Source organism: Diabrotica undecimpunctata, chromosome 1 (genome assembly GCF_040954645.1).
Source record: "Diabrotica undecimpunctata isolate CICGRU chromosome 1, icDiaUnde3, whole genome shotgun sequence".
Taxonomy (NCBI): domain Eukaryota; kingdom Metazoa; phylum Arthropoda; class Insecta; order Coleoptera; family Chrysomelidae; genus Diabrotica; species Diabrotica undecimpunctata.
The window spans coordinates 19253691-19274074 of record NC_092803.1 but is presented as its reverse complement, the minus strand read 5'-3'; the positions used below and the strand labels follow the sequence as shown (position 1 = coordinate 19274074).

Sequence of the window (20384 nt, the reverse complement as noted above, 5' to 3'; positions counted from 1 at the left end):
AAATAAGATGCATTGTTTTCATGCTAAGCCATCAACATATAAAATAATGGTTTGTTTTAATAAAGCAAATAATTTGAACGTGTTTGATTATAGTTTATTAAACACAATTACAATATCAAATTTAAACTATTCATGATGGCATTTCTTTTTGTAACACCATCTACATCATCTTCATCATCAATCTCATCTCTGTTGGCAATGGGAAGATGAGGTGCATCAATATTCAATTGATGTTCAAATGGCAAATTATCATCAATTGCTATGTTGTGTAGCACTGCAGTAGCCCTTATAAAATGGACAATATCTGAAATGTTTCTTAATTTAATATGATAGAGCTGCCTAAATCTTTGTTTGAGAAGGCCAAAACAATGCTCTATCACATATCTATTTTTTGACAATAGGTAATTATAATTTCTTTGTCGCCTTGTTAAATGACCCCTGTCTTTAAATGGAGTCAACAAATGCTGTAAACATGGGTACCCACTATCACCTAAAATATAGTATTCACCACATCTTTGTGGAAGAGCAGCAAATAAATTGGATCTCCTTAGAACTCTGCTATCATGCACGGAACCTGGATATCCCACAAATATATCCCTGATCCTTCTCTGATGATCACAAACCATTTGTGCCTAAAACAAAAATATGTTTCATAAGTGATATTCATTTATCTAATGGTATGTTGTTAAAATTCACATACAGAACTAAAACGTTTTATGATCACCTTATGTGAATTTTAACAATATACCATTAGAATAAGCATGTCCACTTTTAAAACATCCAATGACTTTTTAACTTGTCTGTGGGTAATAGATGTTACAGATAGTTTAGAGAGGTTTGAAAACTATGAATGTATAGCTGGCCCCTTTTGTATACATAAACTAATTTTCAAGTAACAAGCATGTCTAACCTAGAGTGGCTAACTCTACATATACAGTTACATAAATAGTACAAATTTTTACCTGTATTGAATAATATTTCTTCCTATTTAAATATGAATCTGGATCTTCTTTTGGTTTATCGATTTTCACATGGGTCCCATCAATAACTCCAATTACCCCTGGAAAATTGTGATCACGAAAATGCCTCTCAATGGTCTGCTTTTCATTATCATTTGGCCAACGTATATATTCAGCAGATAAATTACTTAAAAAATAAGTTACTCTCCTTACCACTTTATGTAAAGAACTTTTGGAGATGTTAAATCGATCTGCAACATCTCTAAAAGTAATTGCCTCATTAGCAGCAAACCACAGGAAAACAGTTATACATTTCAATGCAGAAATCTTTTGCGAATCTCCTTTCTGGTAATGAACATATTCAGAGTGCCTAAATCTTTCGGATAAGCTCACTACTTTTTCTCTGCTGATGCGAAAATGTTCCACATACTGATCGTCATCGAACAGAGGTACAGTTTCCTCAAAATAATCTAAATTTTTTGGTACGCCTTGAACGTCCAGAATTTCCTCTAAATCCTCATCGCTGGATGTAAAATGATCACTCATCTGTAAATATCAATAATTCCTTAATACCGATAAATATGTGTACTGTTTTTAGTTCCATATTTATTATTATTTATATATTGTATGTATATTTTTTATATTAGTAATCAAATGTTAAATACTTACTTTTTAATCTTATTTATTTTATCGCTAAAATATGAAAGTTTTCGTTATATTTATTTAAAGAAGAAGAACGTAAAGACTCTACTCCCACGTTTCAACAAAAAAAAAATGAAATTGATATTGGTATTGACAATTGACCGAAAGAAAAACAAACCAAAAATCTGACAATTTCAGTTTCTATAGCGTTTGCGCTTGCGCCAACTAAAAATCCACACTCTAATTCATGAACCAAATGGACTGATCATGAACCGATTATGAACCAGTTAGAAACACCCCGCGAACATCGTACTCTCTGTCAGGGACTCGGATTTTTAACACCGCGAACGCTTGAAAACAGAACTGCGCATGCGAATCAGTCAGAAACCAGTCGGAGACTGTCTCCGCGAACAAAACTATTATATACACCAAGCTTGTTGCGATTGGAAGAAGCTGCCCTAAAACCACTTTACGTAGACGGCTGAAAAACTTGGGTTCAAATGCAAAATCGTTGATAAACGTTCAAATGCTATTATGGAAAGTAAGAGGATAATACACTGGCGTTTAGATTATTTAAAAACAATTCAAGAATATCGAGACCAACAGAGGACTATATATTATTTAGACGAGACATGGTATGACACGCATGATAGCGCTAGTAAGGGTTAGACCGATGGTTCACTTGCGTGCCAGTTGAAAGGAGTACCTCCAAATAAAGGTTCTCCGATGATTATTGTGCACTGTGGATCTGCAAATGGTTGGGTGCCAAATGGGTTAATGCTTTGCGGAAAAAAAATTGAAAAATGTAGTATAGATTATCATCAGAATATGAATTCTACTATATTCAAAGAGTGGTTTAAAAATACACTACTTCCCAATATAACACCGGGCAGTGTGATAGTTATGGACAATGCTAGCTACCACTCAAGGCTTTTCAAAAAAATTCCTAACAGTTCGTCTTCAAAACAGGAACTAAGAGATTTCCTGTCAGAAAATGATTTGTATTTTGAAGACAACTATAATAAGAAACAGTTACTTGAAGTGCTTCGTACTAAAACTTATAAGAAACAATATATACAAGACACTATAGCAATACAACATGGCCATAATGTTTTGAGGTTACCACCTTATTTTTGCATATTATTCAATCCTATCGAACTTATAGTTTGGAAAAATAGTTTTCCAAAATTTGACGCGAAAGTGGTCGATTTAATTCGATATGAACTATGGGAGATTACAAGTGCCGACTGGAAAAAAGCAGTAAACCGTGTAGTGAAAGTAGAAAATGAGTACAGAAAACTAGGAAAATTATTTTCAAACAGTGAACAACTTATTATTAATCTGGTGGATAGTGACGATGATGAGAGCTCGCCTGCAAGAGAAATATTTTAGACAAGGTACGCTAACATGATGATTACTTCGGTTAAAACAACTCAGTTTTTCATTATAAATTGCTAACTTTGTTTAAAACAATATTTTCTTAAATGTAAAATACTTTTCCACTGTTTCATCCACAGTTTCATTTTCATGTACGTCATCGTTAAACGCTAATAGGGATTTTCAACGCTTCTCATATATTTCAGGCATTTACGATATGTCGTATAATTTTAATATATCTACGTCATACATTATTGGTATATAGTATATACCAATAACTATACATACAAAAGACGTATGACGTAGATATCTTAAAATTGTATGACATATAACAAATGCCTGAAACAAATGGGAAGCGTTAAAAAGCGCTATAGAAGATGCCGTTGTATCACCTAGTACTTTTTCCGACATGGTGGTAGAGTGATAATTTTTTTTACGTTTCACTTTTAACCATTTAAAAAACAAAGAAATATAACGTTTTGCTTATTTTTCCAAAATCAGATTTTCTGCTCTTTGACTATAATATACATACACATTACATTGTTATTTTATGATTTAATACTTGTATCAAAAAATTTGTGTCGGTGAAACAACCAATATCGCGATACGTCCCTGGACATTGGTTACTCGAATTTCATAACCTACAAATATTATCTGTTTGAATTTGCCGACGGACGAAATATCGTTGGACTCAACTATAATAAACTTAATCATACATTTTGCTTAAGAGAACAAAAAAATCTGAGTAAAATTAACGTTTTAATATCAGAAAATGTATCTTTCTGGCCTTAGAGTGTCAGGTACTGGTGCCTCTACCTTAGCAGCATATGTTGAGATAATTGATCACTTTCTGTAAATTCTTCAGAACAAACGTTACATTTGAAAATTGTTTCTTTTATGTGGCATCGTAAATGTTTAGTGAAACTATCTATTTGTTCAAATTTTAGAGAACAAACCATACATTACTATGTTTCTTCAGTGTGTACAAGTTTATGTTGCGTCAACTGACCATTTTCTGTAAACACTTGGGAACAAATATCACATTTGAACTTGTTTGGATGAACCTTCATTTGAAGATTTAATTTTTGTGGATCCATAAAAACTGTTTTTAGAGAACCTGCTGAATGTGTACTTCTGTGGAGTATGCATTGGTTATTACGACTGAATTTTTTATCGCAAACATCACATTTAAAAGGTTTGTCTTCAGAATGCTTGCATATATGTTTTTTAAGGTCACCGATATATGCGAATTTAATAGAACAAACGTCACTTGTGTGATTTTTCTTCTGGGTGCCTACGTAAGTGTCTCTGAAGTAGGTAGTTTTTTCCAAACTCTTTGAAGCATTTTTCACACTTGAAAATCTTTTCTTCTGTGTCTAGCTTTTTTATGTGCTTACGTTTATGTGTGAGGCATTGATCATTCTCCCAGAATTTTTCATAACAAATATCACATTCAAAAGGCTTGTCTCCAATGTGCGTCCGTAGATGTATTGTAAGCTTATACATTAATCTGAATTTCCTAAAACACAAGTCACACTGATATGGTTTTTTTCCTTTGTGTGTAAGTAAATGTCTTTGAAATTGATTTTTTTCTGTAAATTGTTTAGAACAATATTCACATTTTAGGTTTTCATTAGTGGGCAACTTCATATGTCTGTTCAATGAAGGTTTTCCTTTGAACTGCTGCGGAAAAATTTTACATTTAAAAGGTGTCTCTCCAGAATGAGTCCGAAAATGATCATTGAGAGCACTTTTGTGTGTACGTAAATGTCTATGAAATGTATAGTTTTCTGTAAACTGTTTAGAACAATATTGACATTTTAGAAGGTTTTCGCCAGTATGTACCCTCATATGTGTGTTCAATAAACTCTTCTTTCTGAACTGCCGCGGGCAAACTTTACATTTAAAAGGTGTCTCTCTAGAATGTATTCGAATATGATAATTGAGAGATTGTTTTGTTGTGAATCTTTTTGAACACATCCCACATTCGAAGGGTTTTATTCCTTTGTGGTTAAATAAATGGCGATTTAGACTGCCGTTTGTTGTGAACTGTTCGAAGCAAATTGTGCACTGAAATGGTTTTTCCTCAAAATGCGTATGTAAGTGATTTCGAAATTTAGAGATTTCTGTAAACTGTTTAGAACAATATTGACATTTTAAAAGGTTTTCGTCAGTATGTACCCTCACATGTGTGTTCAATAAACTCTTGTTTCTGAACTGCCGCGGACAAACTTTACATTTAAAAGGCATCTCTCCAGAATGAATTCGAATATGATAAGTGAGAGATATTTTTGTAGTGAATCTTTTTGAACACATCCCACATTCGAAGGGTTTTATTCCTTTGTGGTTAAATAAATGGCGATTTAGACTGCCGTTTGTTTTGAACTGTTCGAAGCAAATTGTGCATTGAAATGGTTTTTCCTCAGAATGCGTATGTAAGTGATTTCGAAATTTAGAGTTTTCTGTAAACTGTTTAGAACAATATTGACATTTTAAAAGGTTTTCGTCAGTATGTACCCTCATATGTGTGTTCAATAAACTCTTGTTTCTGAACTGCTGCGGACAAACTTTACATTTAAAAGGCATCTCTCCAGAATGAATTCGAATATGATAAGTGAGATTTATTTTTGTTGCTAATTTTTTCCCACAGATACTGCATTGAAAGCGTTTTATGCCTTCGTGCAACGTTAAAAAATGGCGGTCAAGATGTTGCTTTCGTCTGAATTGTTTCGGACAAACTGTGCATTGGAACGGCTTCTGTCCTCGACCCTCCAACATTTCACCAACCATTGTATCCTTTACAACAACTAGAGAATGAACACCTAAAATATTATTATAAATTAAAATTGAGGCGTGTTTTACAAAAAACGATTAAGTCCAAATTAAATGAAATTGTACTAGTGGTACTACCTAGTATAAAAACATGTGTATATACACAAGTGCTGATATGTTGCCAATTTAAATTTATACATTTCTGCAAAAACTCCTTATGTCCATTTCTACAGACTAGGACATGTGTACTTTTTATCGCAAATTATCGAAAAAGTATCGATTAATTGGCCTAATAAAAAAGCAAAGAAAATCAAAATGACACAAGGCAATCTTGTTTTAGTGCATAAAACTGGCGAACCATGTAGATATATAATAGATATATTTTTAAATTTTTTTTATCAAAAAATATTCTTTGTAGTTGCAAAAAATCTTGTTTTCCAAAGCTCCTGAGGAAAAAGAACTTCGTTCTTAGACAGCTGAATAATAGGGATGGAAAAATAGTCCTGATTCTCATTTAACAGGTCGTATACAAATAAATCATATTAGAAGTCAGATATGTCCTCGAGGTAAAAAAAAAATACAAAAACTCACAGTGACAGTTTGAGGCACAAAATTAGAAGAAATGAATCTGCAATGGTAGTACATAGGAAAACCTTTCTTAGCCTATAAGACATATGATAGACATATATAGATGCTAATTTCTGGCAAACTCGAGATTCTCCAACTGACAACGGGGAATCCATCAAAACCAAAAAACTACAAACAGAGAAGGTGCCACACTTTTATAAAGTATTGTTTTTTTTTTTTAATAGAAATTATTTTAATTTTATAAGAACTTGCCACTTCTGATACACGACCTTGAAACTGATGATTTCTGGATGCAATATTCTAAAAATGGTTGATTTAGTATAATACATATTTTCGATAAAGGCCCATTTCTACTGTTCCGTTTTAAAGAGTTTCAAGTACGCGTAGAAATAACGCGTGTATGAAGAGCAGCCCGCCAGAACCCAGAAAGAACCAAGGAAAAACTCAGGAACAAGAAGCAGCTATCGCATGACATAGATTTTCTATTAAATAATGTTTCCAAATAAATAATTAGTGGCGTCATATTCGACGATAAACGCTACCGCTAACAGTGGTAGCGTGGGACAGTAAAAAAACACAAAATGATAAGTTAAAGTGCAAAAACACAAATTGTGGGGATTGCAGTGTGTGTACCTATATGAGCCCCTTCCCATATCAGTTGGCCCAACGTTAGATTGATAAGAAAATTAAATCTTCTGACTATATTTCTTACACTATAGCATGACAATTCCAACATATTCGCGATTTCCGAATTGGATTTTAAAGAATTAAAAAAATTAATAATGATTGAACAAATTTTCTCATCAATAACTTTACCTAGACCCATTGTACAATTCACAAACGGCAAAAAGCTTTACAATACTATAAAATGCATTCGACATTAAGTGACAATATTATTGTTTTGATGTCATTTTTCCTCAGCTACCTCTGGATTTAACGTAATTATGAAAAAATCAACATGTTGACATAAGTGAATGCATAGCCAGGGTTTAGTGAAATTTTTTTTATTGTTGAAAATAAATAAAAAACCATAAGAGTAATGTTTTTAATAAATATTAATAAAAATGGCATATTAATTAATATAGGAACTTATAAAAACATGTATATCACATATGTATGAGTATAATTTGTTTATGGTAATCAACTTAAACTGCAAATTCCATAAGTGGCCCAACTGATATGGGAAGGGGCTCATATTGATGTGCCAGACTAAAGGATTGCAGCAAAAGAAGCCATCTATAGCGAGGACCATGGAGGTAAGTTCTAACAATTATATAAATTTATCTGTTGATGAAATTAAATTGTGATGCTTCAAATGATGGATTCAAAGCACCAAAAATTATTACCAAAAAGAAAATACAAAAGAACCTGGAAACTAAACATGAAACGGAAGAAGATACAAAAATATGAAATAAAAATAAAAAAATAGATCAAACAATACAAGCTGAATGAAAACCTAGATGAAGATTTAGATAACTAAAATGAAAAAACAACCAAAGGAAAATGACAAAGAAATAAATAAAGTTAAAAAAAAAATAAAAAAACTTAATGAAAAAGTTTGTGAATTGTAAAATTTGATAGAAGAACCAAAAATAAAACAAAAAAAAACAACTAAAAGAATCAAAAAAATCTATGAAGAAGACTTCCCTACCCTACCAAATATCAGAGTAGAAACTATTATACCGTCAACATCTAAGATTTCCATTCCCAACTGAAAAAGGCTAGTGAAGAAATGGACACCAGAGAAAACGCTAGTAGACAAACTACAGAAGATAAAAATCAAGGAAATAATGCAAATAGACAACAACCAAAACCACCGTTTATAAAATTAAAATTGGTTAAAGAAACCGAAGGAAACACAAAATGTTTAGACCAATAATATAATATCAAAGAACAGAGGGAGGGACTAATACCGACTAAAAACCACGAGGAATACGGGAATATCATCCCCCATCCTCGAAGACTACAATAAAACAACAAAAATAGAATGAATCGTCTTTGGAGAGAAAAAGAGTAAGTAGAGTAGAGGCATATCATATATATATATTATCCTATTTTTTTGCTTTAGTTGCTTCGAAATATTATTAGAAATGACAATTTCACTATGCGGACAGTTCAAAAGGTGGACTAAATTTTTAAATAAAAAATTTAGTCCACTTTTTTTTTCTTCTTTTTGTTGCTATGCATTTCAGAAAAAAAATTGTAAAAACAAAAAAGTTTTGCAATGAAATTTCCTAAAACAAGAACTACAAGGTAATTCTTATTAATTAATGCATGGTTCTTATGGATAAAGATATTAAGCTAACTTGCTCACCTTTTTCATTTCTTTCTGCATCTTTTGAGTTATCATCCAGTACGTTTGGCTCAAATTTCATGTCCTCAGTATGTACGATCTCATACTTACAGTCATTTTCATTTGGCTCAAATTTCATGTCTTCAGTATGTACTATGTCATATTTACAGTCATTTTCATTTGGCTCAAATTTCAGGTCATTATTGCATTGTTCTGTCTTTATTTGGGTAGAATAATAGTTAGGATTTAGGTCTTCATAGATAGATTGAAAAGATACATTTTTAAATAAATCTAAATCTGCCATAGCTATGTTCTATTTTATTCATGGGTATATTTAGTTTGTATTCTATTTCAATAATACATTTTCTTGCTTGACTGTGGGTCAAGCCTTTTGGATGTTTCGTTCGTATCAAACAAAAGTCTTTAATGTTTATGTTATTATAGTATATATTGTAGTATTCTTTAGTTCTAACTAAACGTCAAAGTCATATTAGAATCAGAATCATAGATATTGCATAGTTGCCAATTCGGATATTTAGTATGTCTATCAGTTCGCTGATACCAGATATCAGCGCCTGAAAAATATTCTGTCATAATGTTCTATCTCTGTTTTAATAACTCAAATAAACTAACTGTTACAGCCTTTTTCATTAAAAAAAGAAGAATAAATTATGAATAATCTGAGTATGTATTTCTTAATTTTGTTTTAAGGGAATATTATATATTTTTTTGTATCTTACCTATCTATATATTATATGGCATTCAAACGTTTTTAGATTATTATGCAACTTTTGAAGATAATAAAAATGTTTTTTTCTTCGTTCCTTTATTTTAAAAATGGCGCCAAAAATTACTGCTCCATGGCGACAGTAGTTAATCTCTGGAACAGCAAATTCGATAAGGGTTTTAAAAAGAAAGTGACCTTGTGTGATAGTTTACCATAAAAATTGAAATTTCTTAAATTCTTAAATAAAATTCTTAAATTCTTAAATAAAGAAAGAAACAAAATGGCGGAAATTTTCAAAAATTGTCTATTAAAATCGACCGACTTGTTCCTGAGATGAACTGTCCGCCAGTTTTAATTTTCTCAAAGATTATACCTATCTCTAGATTTACTCGGTCGATTTTAATAAACTTTGATGCATTTTGTTTTCTCTGATAGTTTTGTTCTGAAGCTATTTTCTTGTGGCATTTTAAAGTAAATATTATTTTAATGGGAATAAGCCACACAATTGAAGATTAAAATAAGTTTATTTTGTCGTTTCAATTTTCACTTCGGAAATCGTTCTCAAAATACAAACATTAATGTTCACTTCAGTGCTATTTATACCACTGAAATATGGATTAGACTATGGTTAGGGTCGATCTCAAGTGAAGTTTTCAGGGCGAGAACTGCACATGTTCATGAGAAATATGAATACTTATCTGTATTAAGATAAAAAATAATAATTTCCTAGACAGAGTGTTAAAATAGGGTTTATAAGATGGTTTGAATACCGGATGTTTTGAAACCTTTGTTTCTAGATAATCCATAAAAATATCTGATAGCAATAGGCTTAGAAAATTACCCATTATAAGTCCTGCATGGTTATTTGTGTATATTTGATTATTAAATTCAAAGTAGTCCTGTTTGACATAGGCCTAACTTGTATATAAAAAATCTCTGGTGCTGATGTCAACCCAAATAGAATCTATAGCGACCAAAAAGTGTGATAAATGTTTTTACTGATATGGATTCTGACGCTAAGAGTACTGGCCACAGTAGCACCTTCTAATTGTCTCAAGGTCAAATCAATATAAGGAATTGGATACTTTTCCCATTCAATATTTTTGTTTAGGTGCGACAAATCTGCACAAATGCATACGTACTCATTTTTCTTGGGCACAATTACAGTACCATCGCACCAGTCTATATCTTGGTTACACATTTTGTCAAGTTCATTCTTAAGACTTTTTGTTAATGGTAGTATCTTAAATAGACCAATATATTCTGAGACTTTAATACTTAAAAGTATTTGTTTTGCAGTCACTACATAAAACTTTTCATCAACAGTTTTTGTTTTGATCCTAAATTGGCATGCATTCAGTTTATTACTACCTGGTCCAGTGATTAATAATCAGGCGGCATTAACTTTTTATTTAAAAAATGGGAATTGTATAAATGCTCTGGTAGAACACTTACATCAGGCCCTTATCTACCTTTACTGATAGTTTGTGTCCTAAAATCTTCTACTTGATCATCATCATCATCTTGGTGCTACAGCCCTTAGAGGGCCTCGACCTTCTCAAGCTTTCTACTGTTTGCAATTATTATTCGCCTTTTTATTTCCTCAGATGTGTTATTATTGGGGTTAACCGATGTCCCTAGATATATGAACTCTTTGACTGCTTCGAAGTTTTGGTCATTGATGATTAAATTTGTGTCAACATTTCCAGCTCTTGTGTTTGTGTTAGTGGCCATGAATTTGGTTTTATTTTGATTTATCTGTAACCCCATTCGTTCTGCTGCTGCTACTAGCTCGGTTAGGATTTCCGCAGTTCTCGCCCTAGTTCTTGTTATAATGTCCACGTCGTCTGCATATGCTAGAATTTGGACTGATCTATTAAATATTGTTCCCCTGCTATCTAAATTAGCGTCTCGTACAACTTTTTCTAAGGCGACATTATCTTCTACTTGAACTTTTGGTTATTAACGTTCGAGTTGATTTCGCAAACAAATGATTCATATGGCCGATTGTTTGGTTCAACCATCGAGCAAAAAGACAAAAGAGGGAATCTAATCGTTATGAAAAGGAGACCAAAAAAGTGGCCTCTGATGGCGGACATATCCGGAAATGCGAATGCGCCAAATTTAAATTTCATGACACTTTACAATAATCATACAGTGGTGTAGGGGTTCTAATTTATCTATTTATTTGTTATATTACATAATATTAATATTACATAATATTAATACATAATACACTTTTTTTAACACTAGAACATAATAAAGTTTTAAGTAAATAATAACAATAATAGTCTAAAATGTGAAACAATTGTTAAAAAACTTTAATAGAAAATACTAATACTCTTTCATGTGACAGTTGGGACAAACAATAACATCAACAATAACATAACCCAACTAAATTTGATTTCTTAAACAAGGAAAGAGTCTCTCTTTCCTTGTTTAATGTGGCCTCTCAAGATGGCATTTCCTGTCTAACAATATTTTTGCCCCCACTACCTTTACATTCTCTCTTTTGTCTTTTTGCTCGATGGGTTCAACACATCGAGCAAAAAGACAAAAGAGGGAATGTAAAGGTAGTGGGGGCAAAAATATTGTTAGACAGGAAGTGCCATCTTGAGAGGCCAAATTAAACAAGGAAAGAGAGTTTTTCCTTGTTTAAGAAATCAAATTTAGTTGGGTTATGTTATTATGTGTCCCAACTGTCACATGAAATCTTATTTATATTGAAGATTTTTAACAATTGTTTCACATTTTAGACTGTTATCCTTAATATTTAATTAAAATTTTCTCGTCTAAGACACATTCTGAAAACTATTTTATAGCTACTGTTAATAAGTGTCGGAAAATTTAAATTTGGCGCATTCGCATTTCCGGATATGTCCGCCATCAGAGGCCACTTTTTTGACAAGCCGGTCGCGGGAGGAATGATTTCTACTGTGGCGCACCAAGCGGAAATATATCAAACTCATTATTGACAAGTTCGGTTTTATTTTGAATTTGAATTTTGAAAATAACCTAGAACTTTTATATCTAATGTACTCTTTTATTGTTTTATAATTGTTCGTACTGTGAATTTTATATCCTGCATTTTATTTTTACCTTTATACTTTTATATCTAATGTACTCTTTTATTGTTTTATAATTATTCGTACTGTGAATTTTATATCCTGGATTTTATTTTCGGCTACTTCGAGGTTTTGTGTTTGTATTATAATATATTATATTTATAATGGAAACAAAAGCAGTGACAAGAAACCTTTGTAAATATTGTGATAAAACGTTTAGCACAATTTCTAATTTGAATAAACATATTAAACTCTTACATGGAGCAGAACCGGCTACAAGTCGAAAAAAATCTTTAGTGTGTACCTCTTGCTTTCTGATTCTCTCCACATACTCCGAATACAGAAATCACTTAATTACAGATCACAAACTTGAGCTGTTTAAGGAAGAAAAGGAATTCGAAAACTATGCAGGTTAGTGTTATTTATTAATAGCTAATTATATGAACTAACGAAATGTTTTTTTAGATTTTAGAACATGGAAAGAGACTATTGAGAAAAACATGAAATGCTCTTATGTAAAAACCACTGGTAAAAAAATAACTAGCAAAATAGAAAAGACATACTATGTTTGTCATAGGTCATTTAAAGCAAGCAGATATATGTCTACGTCTCAAAACAATAGACAGAAATTTTTAAAATCTCAGGGTTTTTCTAAGTTAGATGTTACTTGTCCTTCAACTTTGGATTTAATATGTAATGGAAATCAGTTAAAGGCCACTTTGTATACGCCTCATTTGGCCATAATTGTAATTTAACCCATATAAATTTGACTAAAACTGAAAGAAAACAAATAGCAGGTATGTCTCATTTTTTTCTAATGTAATGTATTAACTTTGCATTTTTTTATTTTAAGGAAAAATCTCTGAAGGTGTGTCATTCCAAAAAATCCTAGATGATATTCGTAATGGGATTTACTCTGAAGAATCCCTTGGACGACTCAGTCTTTTAGATCGCCAAGACTTGAGAAATATAACCAGGGACTTTTCTTTAAAAGAATATGTTCAGCTACATCAGAATGATGTCATAAGCATTCGTTTATGGGTTGAACAATTAAGATCCCTAAAAGATGAATTTTCAATTATATTTTACAAAGAGCAAGGCTCAGATAATCTCCCTAATGTATTCAACATAAATGATTTCGCATTAATATTCATGACGAAATTTCAAGAAAAACAATTGAAACTGTTTGGCTCAGACAAAATATGTGTGGACTCAACGCATGGAACTACAAGTTATGATTTCTTATTAACAACACTTATGGTTGTGGATGAATTTGGAGAAGGGGTGCCTACTGCTTTCTTGCTTTCAAACAGGGCAGATACCAATGTCTTAACACATTTTTTAAATTCTATTAAAGAACAAACTGGTGACATCAAATGTAAAGTGTTTATGTCTGATGATGCTCTAGAATTTTTTAATGCGTGGACTAATATTATGAGTAAACCAGATAATCTCCTCCTTTGTGCTTGGCACATCAATAGAAATTGGCGTAAGAACTTGAATAAAATTAAAGGTGATCAAGTGATGAAAGCAAAAGTGTATAAGTACTTGCGTTTGTTATTACAGTCAACTGATCCTGCCGATTTTCAAGAATTGCTAAATTTTGTATTATCTGAATTATTTGCTTGTGAGGATACTGAGGCTTTTGGTCAATACTTCCAAACTTACTATGCTGGTCGTTGTCATTTATGGGCATATTGTTACAGAAAAGGACTGGGCATTAACACAAATATGTACTTAGAAGCATTGCATCAAACACTGAAACATGTATATTTTCAAGGAAAAAAGAATAAAAGGGTAGACACTTGTTTGTATGCTCTCTTAAACTTGGTACGTGATGTAGTAATAAAAAAACTGAAAAAAAAAGTCAAAGGTAATAACTCATATAGAATGAATTTAATAAAGAAAACACATGTAAGAAGTAAGGATATTGAATTGAAAGACATCTGCAAAATAGATGAAAATAACTGGAAAGTAAAATCAGTTCAAAATAATACAGAGTATCATGTTCAAAAGGTAAATGAGTGTTTAAAAATAAATAAAAGTTGTCATATTTTTTGCAACGAATGTAAGACTTGTATCCATGAATTTACCTGTACTTGCCTGGATTTTTTTATTAAAAGTAATTTCTGCAAACACATACATGCAGTTATTAGAAATAATTTCCAGCCATCAATACCCATTCAAAAAACTGAGACAGAAACTGATGGTATTATCCATACTGTGGTAAACGAAAGTATGATTAAAAAAGGAGATTATGAAAACCAAGATCTTAAAGTTAAGCTGGATATAATATATGAATTAATTTATTCAAAAAAACTAACTTCTGATGTTAAATTGAAAGTTGGAAAAATGATGGACACTATACTAAGTTTGATTGCAAAAGAAGGTAAGACATTAAAAGATGTTTACAATGAGCCTGGCAATAAGAAATATGAAAAACAAGTGAGGTTTGTTAGTACTAAGAAAAAACAAACTCCAAAATCTGAAAATTTACTTCAAAAACCAAGTACCTCTGACATCAGGTTATTACTACAAGATTGTGAAAATAAAATCAGTGAAAACTATCACTCATATACAAAAGAAATAGGGATTTTTTATGAATAAAAAAATTTCACATTTTTATACCTGTTAGATTTAAGTTTTAATTAAATATTTTATATCAATCCATCATGTTGTTCTGCTTTATTGTGTTCTTCCATTATTTGTAGGTAGTAATTAATAAAATTTAGTTTTTTTTTTAATTATTTATTACATTAACAATGCACCTAATCCTAAGACTAACCAGCATTTTATGTTTAACTTAATCTACTACTGTAGTTTCCTAGGTATTCCCAACGGTTCACCTTAGAATCTAATAATTATTGTCGCACACTTCACTGTTGTGGCTAGGCTAACTGCCCGAATTTAAACTGACAGTGACATTTATAGATTGATCACTATCACACAAGTTCAAAAGGTTTGGTGGGTTTGAGCCTGCGGACTAGGTCTTGATTATCTAAAAGTTTTAACACTTCCCTGTTTGTATGGTTGTGGAGTCAGTTTTCGTGACCTTTGACAATCTTCTTTATTTCTTATTTAATTGTTGTTATACGAAGTTCCCGATGTAGGTCTTTGTTGCGGATATACAATGGGGCATTTACTATGTTTCTTAGTATTCGGTTTTGGACTCTTTGAAGGATAGCATAGTTACTCTCATTAGTACAGCTCCATAATTGTAAACCATAGGACCATACTGGTTGGAGCATTTGTTTGTAAACTATTACCTTGTTTTTGATTGTAAGTTGTGAACTTCTATCTAATAACCAATATAACTTCAGTTTCAGTATTTCAGTTTAAGCTCTTGATTTTTCTTTCTGATATGTTCCTGCTACTTTAATTTGCTATCATATTTGAGCATAATCATTTAAATTTCGTAACTGATATTTTAAAATTCTACTGATAATTACTTTACATAAATCTAAAATTCAACATTAATAACTAACTACACTACTACACAATAAAACTGAAAATGAATATTTTTATTTCATTTTTTATCAAACTTATTTTATATCCATCAGTTTTTTCCAGAATTTTTCAACCTTCCCGTCAAAGTAAAGGATGACATGTGACAATGTGACATGAACAAATTAAGAATTAAGAACGCTAATTCGGAAATGTTCGTTAGGGGCGTTGCAGTAGGATTCATTCCTCCCGTGACCGGCTAGTCTTTTTTGGTCGCCTTTTCATAACGATTAGATTTCCTCTTTTGTCTTTTTGCTCGATGGTTCAACATTAAGGACTGTTTTAGATTTTGAAACACACTCTCTTTTGTTTTGAATTTCCCATAGAGAGCACTGGACTGGACATTTCTATTTTTGGTATAATGTAATATTACCACATCATTAATAAAAACTAGGTTTTTGTATGTTTCTGCTTTCAGCATGTCATTTCCAGCTTTTTGATTTTTTTCAACATTCGAGTTACAACTAAAATTATTTTGTTATCTTTTTATTAATTCCGTATTACATAGGTGACGTTTCAATTGAAACGTCAATAAACTTACTTTAACCTTTAATTGTGGCTTATTCCCTTTTAAATAGTAATTACTTTAAAAATAGCTTCAGAACAACTTTCAATGATTCATATGTTTCTTTTACGTTTCATAATTTAATAATCTCTTAAATTAAAAGCAAGTAGGTACTTACAAGATTCCTAAACGTTGGATCACAAGTCTTAGTTGAAATAAAAAGACATTTTCAGTTATCAAAATATATTTACAGAAATGTACAATATTTATACTATTTGTTGTTTGATGAATAAAAAAATTGTTTAACTTTGATTATTTATAACGTTTTAATGTGCCAAATTCGAAAAAGATTGGCTTTCAAATAAATCATCCACAAAGCTTCAAAATTGTCCTCAAAATCAGCCGGTTTTGAAACTCGCTGGAGTCATGGAGGTAAACGGATCTATTAACTGCATCTATGGTTCTTGTTTACGGATTTCGATGTTTCGATGTATATGCAATATTTAAATAAATAATTTGTTAAATAAACCATCTAATTTGTATAATTTTTTTTTATTTTTTTAATACATTTTTAATACACTAAATTTCATTTGCATATCTCAACCAGTTTCAGGGCAATAAATTTCAACACCTCATATCTCGGAAAAGGAAGCATTTGCTGGCATACGTTTATATAGTACAGTCATTATGTTTAATGCGGAATCACTTCCTAAAGTTTGTTGCACAGTTACACGTATGTACTAAAACTCTGTATACCTATTTTACAAATATGTATTATTCAAAAGGACTAAAAACCGACATTTTGAACCTCTGTAGCTACACCTTGCAAAGTTTCAGCCAATTTAACTGAAACCACTTTTACACTTTTTCATTTTCAGGAATGAAAATAAGGAATATAGAGAAGAGATGATAGCACTGTAAAAATAAAATATAAAGATAAATCAAGAATTGGAAGAAACAAAAAACAAATTAACCCAGGTTGAAAACAAAGTAGAAAAAATTGGAAAACATGAAAAGAAATAACATAGTAATTACGGGTCTACCAATAAACGCAACAGACGAAACACTCTTAAAAAATAACGTAAAAGATTTTATACAAAAGCACCTAAAAGAGGATGTCGAAATAGAATCTACAATGAAGCTAAAAACAATATAAGTTTGGTATAAATGAAGGATTATGGCGAAAAAATTAAGGTAATTAAAGGAAAAAGCAAACTCAGATTTCTTACTGGAGAAAAGATCTTCATCAACGATGACCTGACCGAAAAGGAAAGACACATGAGGCAGGAAATTGTAAATAAAGGCAAGGAATTAAGAGCTGAAGGTAAAAATGTGACGATGGGGTACAGAAAACTAACTGTGGATGGCATAAAATGGGTATGAGCCGGAAACGGTACTTTCAAACGAGAAAATTCTAGAAATATGGACCCAAAAAACGACATATAGTAGTGGAAAAAGAAAAAGATGACCCATTATGCCAACGGACCCTAGCGATGAACAGGAAAATGAGTTTGAACATAAATAGCAAAATAAAAAATAAGAACATACGAGTACGAAGAGTATACGAGGAGGGAGCATTAATTAACCTAATAGAATAACTCAAAAAATATAAAATACACATAATAGCAATACAGGAAACACATGTAATTGGAAACAACATTGAAAAGATTAGCCCATACACGTTTTATACAAGTTTAGGCGATAATAGGAATTTTGGAGTGAGTTTTCTGGTACATGAAGACGTGGAGCAGGTACAAGGATTCGTAGTAAAATTTGACAGAATGTGTGCAATTAGAATTAAAGGAAAAGAGAACATGGTATCGCTGATAAATATACATGCTCCAACAAAAGAAAAAGTAGAAGTGAAAGATGAATTTTATGAAAAATTAGAGTCATTGTCTGAAGAAATGCCCAGACAAGATATTAAAATTATTATAGGCGACGCCAATGCAAAGGTCGGAAGAGAAGATAAAAGTGGTGAAAGTAAACATTTGAATACAAATGATAATGGCCAAAGATTGATTACATTCGCAATTGAAAACAGGATGAAAATAATGAGTCCGCATTTCAGGAGAAAAAAAATATATAAAGGAACGTGGAAAATTCCGGGATCAAATGAAACTAATCAAATAGACATCTTAATACAAGAGAAGTTCGCCAATTTAATAACAAATGTGAAAACATGCAGAGGAGCTGACGTAGACTCAGATCATTTTTTGGTTAGAATTAATATGAGAGAAGCAATAATTAAAAAGTATAAACGAAAAAAGAAAGTACAACGTAAATTTAATTTTGAAAAACTGCGAAAATTTGAGGTAGCGAAGGATTATCAAAAGGATATACAAGAAACCTACGCCAAACAAGATAGTACTACTGTGAGTAATACACAACAAAAGTTCTTGAACATGACAAACACTATAAAGGAAGCAACGTCGAAGAACATACCAAGAACAAAAAGATTTAGAAAAAAACCACTGGTTCGATTACGAATGTAGAACAGAGTTAAAAAAAAATCAGATTTGAGATTAAAAAGTTTACACGATCGCAAAACAAGACGACCTAGAAAGGTATGCCGAACAACGAAAAAAAGTAAAGATAATCCTAAGGGAGCGGAAACAAAAGTATATGAATGATAAAATAAAGCGCATTGAAGAAAATTACAAGAAAAATGAAATAAAAAATTTTTACAAAGAGGTAAAATACATCAAAACTGTTGTTTGCCTGGAGGAGCCAATGTCACAAACAAGGTTTTTGACGTGACAACGTCTTAAATTAGGTTGTGGCTCGGAGTCATTCATGAAAAAGTGTAACGCCCGCTCACGTCTGTTACAGTGAGTCACCGAACGAGAGAGAGGCCCGCCGGACCGGCGAATGCCTTGCGTCTCTCTCCCACTCAAACATGATCGGTCCGCTGCGCGCGCAGCACGATACACAGACTAAACGGTATCAAGGTTAGTAGATGTTAAGTAGGTTGTCTCGTAACTATGTGGGCGAAGCGAGGGGAAGGCAGAATGCTTACGTCACTCATACGACAAAGTCAAATTTGACAGTTGTCTGCACGTCTGAGTTTAAGTTCACGTTTGTTGTTGTCTCTATTCTATAGTATCATTAGTTCGTTTATTTGTTTAGTTATTGTTTAGTTTTTATTTTTAAGTATAGGTATAAGGACAATATTATTTATAGAGACTTATTATTTAGTTATTTGTGTACATAAACACTTGTGAAGTGTGTTTTCGTAGCCGTGATATCAAGGTTTGTCATAACAATTATATGTAGTTTTGTACGTTATAATAATGATATATTTTTTAGATGAGATAAGTATATATAGCTTGAAGATTTGTGCTTGAAGGACTAATCATTTTTTGTATTTTAATCTAATAATAAATTATTTATATTACCTATTGGTTTTTTTTTGCCTACCACTAGATATGATAAAAATGCTGCAAATTCCAGGAAAAAAATAATAAGTAAGTTCCTACATATTTAGTATTTTTACTTTTGAACTTTTTCTACTGTTTTTTTTTTTGGTTTTTGTGCGAAATAAACTGTTATCTCCATTTAAAACACACAATATTATCACTATAATCAATTCTATTTTTTGTCATCAGACTATTGATTTTAGAAAAAAAAATTGATATAATTACTAATATAAGAACCATTTAACATCCCTATACCCAAGAAAATCCCAAAATATATTGCAAAACCTAAGTTTTTGAACCTTATATTAGCATTGAAGCTTATGGCAATTTTAAAAGTGTCGTATGGGTGACGTATTCCCGCCTTTAAAAAGCGAGCATTTGATTGGTCTATAGTTACGAGACAACCTACTTAAATATCTACTAACCTTGAAACGGTATGCCGATTATCGTCGCTAAATTTGGTTCGGCCGCGCATATACGTCACGCGGGAACCTAAAATTTATTTGCTCCTTGTTTGTTGTTTGGAGTTTCGA

General features: G+C 31.6%; 1 protein-coding gene across 2 annotated transcripts; it reads right to left on the bottom strand.

Annotated features, from left to right (window-relative positions):
• Positions 1-2024: 2024 nt before the first annotated feature.
• LOC140445767 (uncharacterized) lies at positions 2025-9086 on the bottom strand. 2 transcript variants are annotated; one of them, XM_072538102.1, is made up of 2 exons: positions 8653-9086; positions 2025-5800 (listed from the first exon to the last, which is right to left on the bottom strand). In XM_072538102.1, the coding sequence occupies exons 1-2, from the start codon at positions 8933-8935 to the stop codon at positions 4245-4247; spliced, it is 1839 nt and encodes a 612-aa protein (XP_072394203.1). In that variant the 5' UTR covers positions 8936-9086; the 3' UTR covers positions 2025-4244. The 2 variants fall into 2 exon arrangements, with proteins under 2 accessions (XP_072394203.1, XP_072394211.1); XM_072538110.1 differs by lacking the exon at positions 8653-9086 and adding an exon at positions 7155-7215.
• Positions 9087-20384: the final 11298 nt, after the last annotated feature.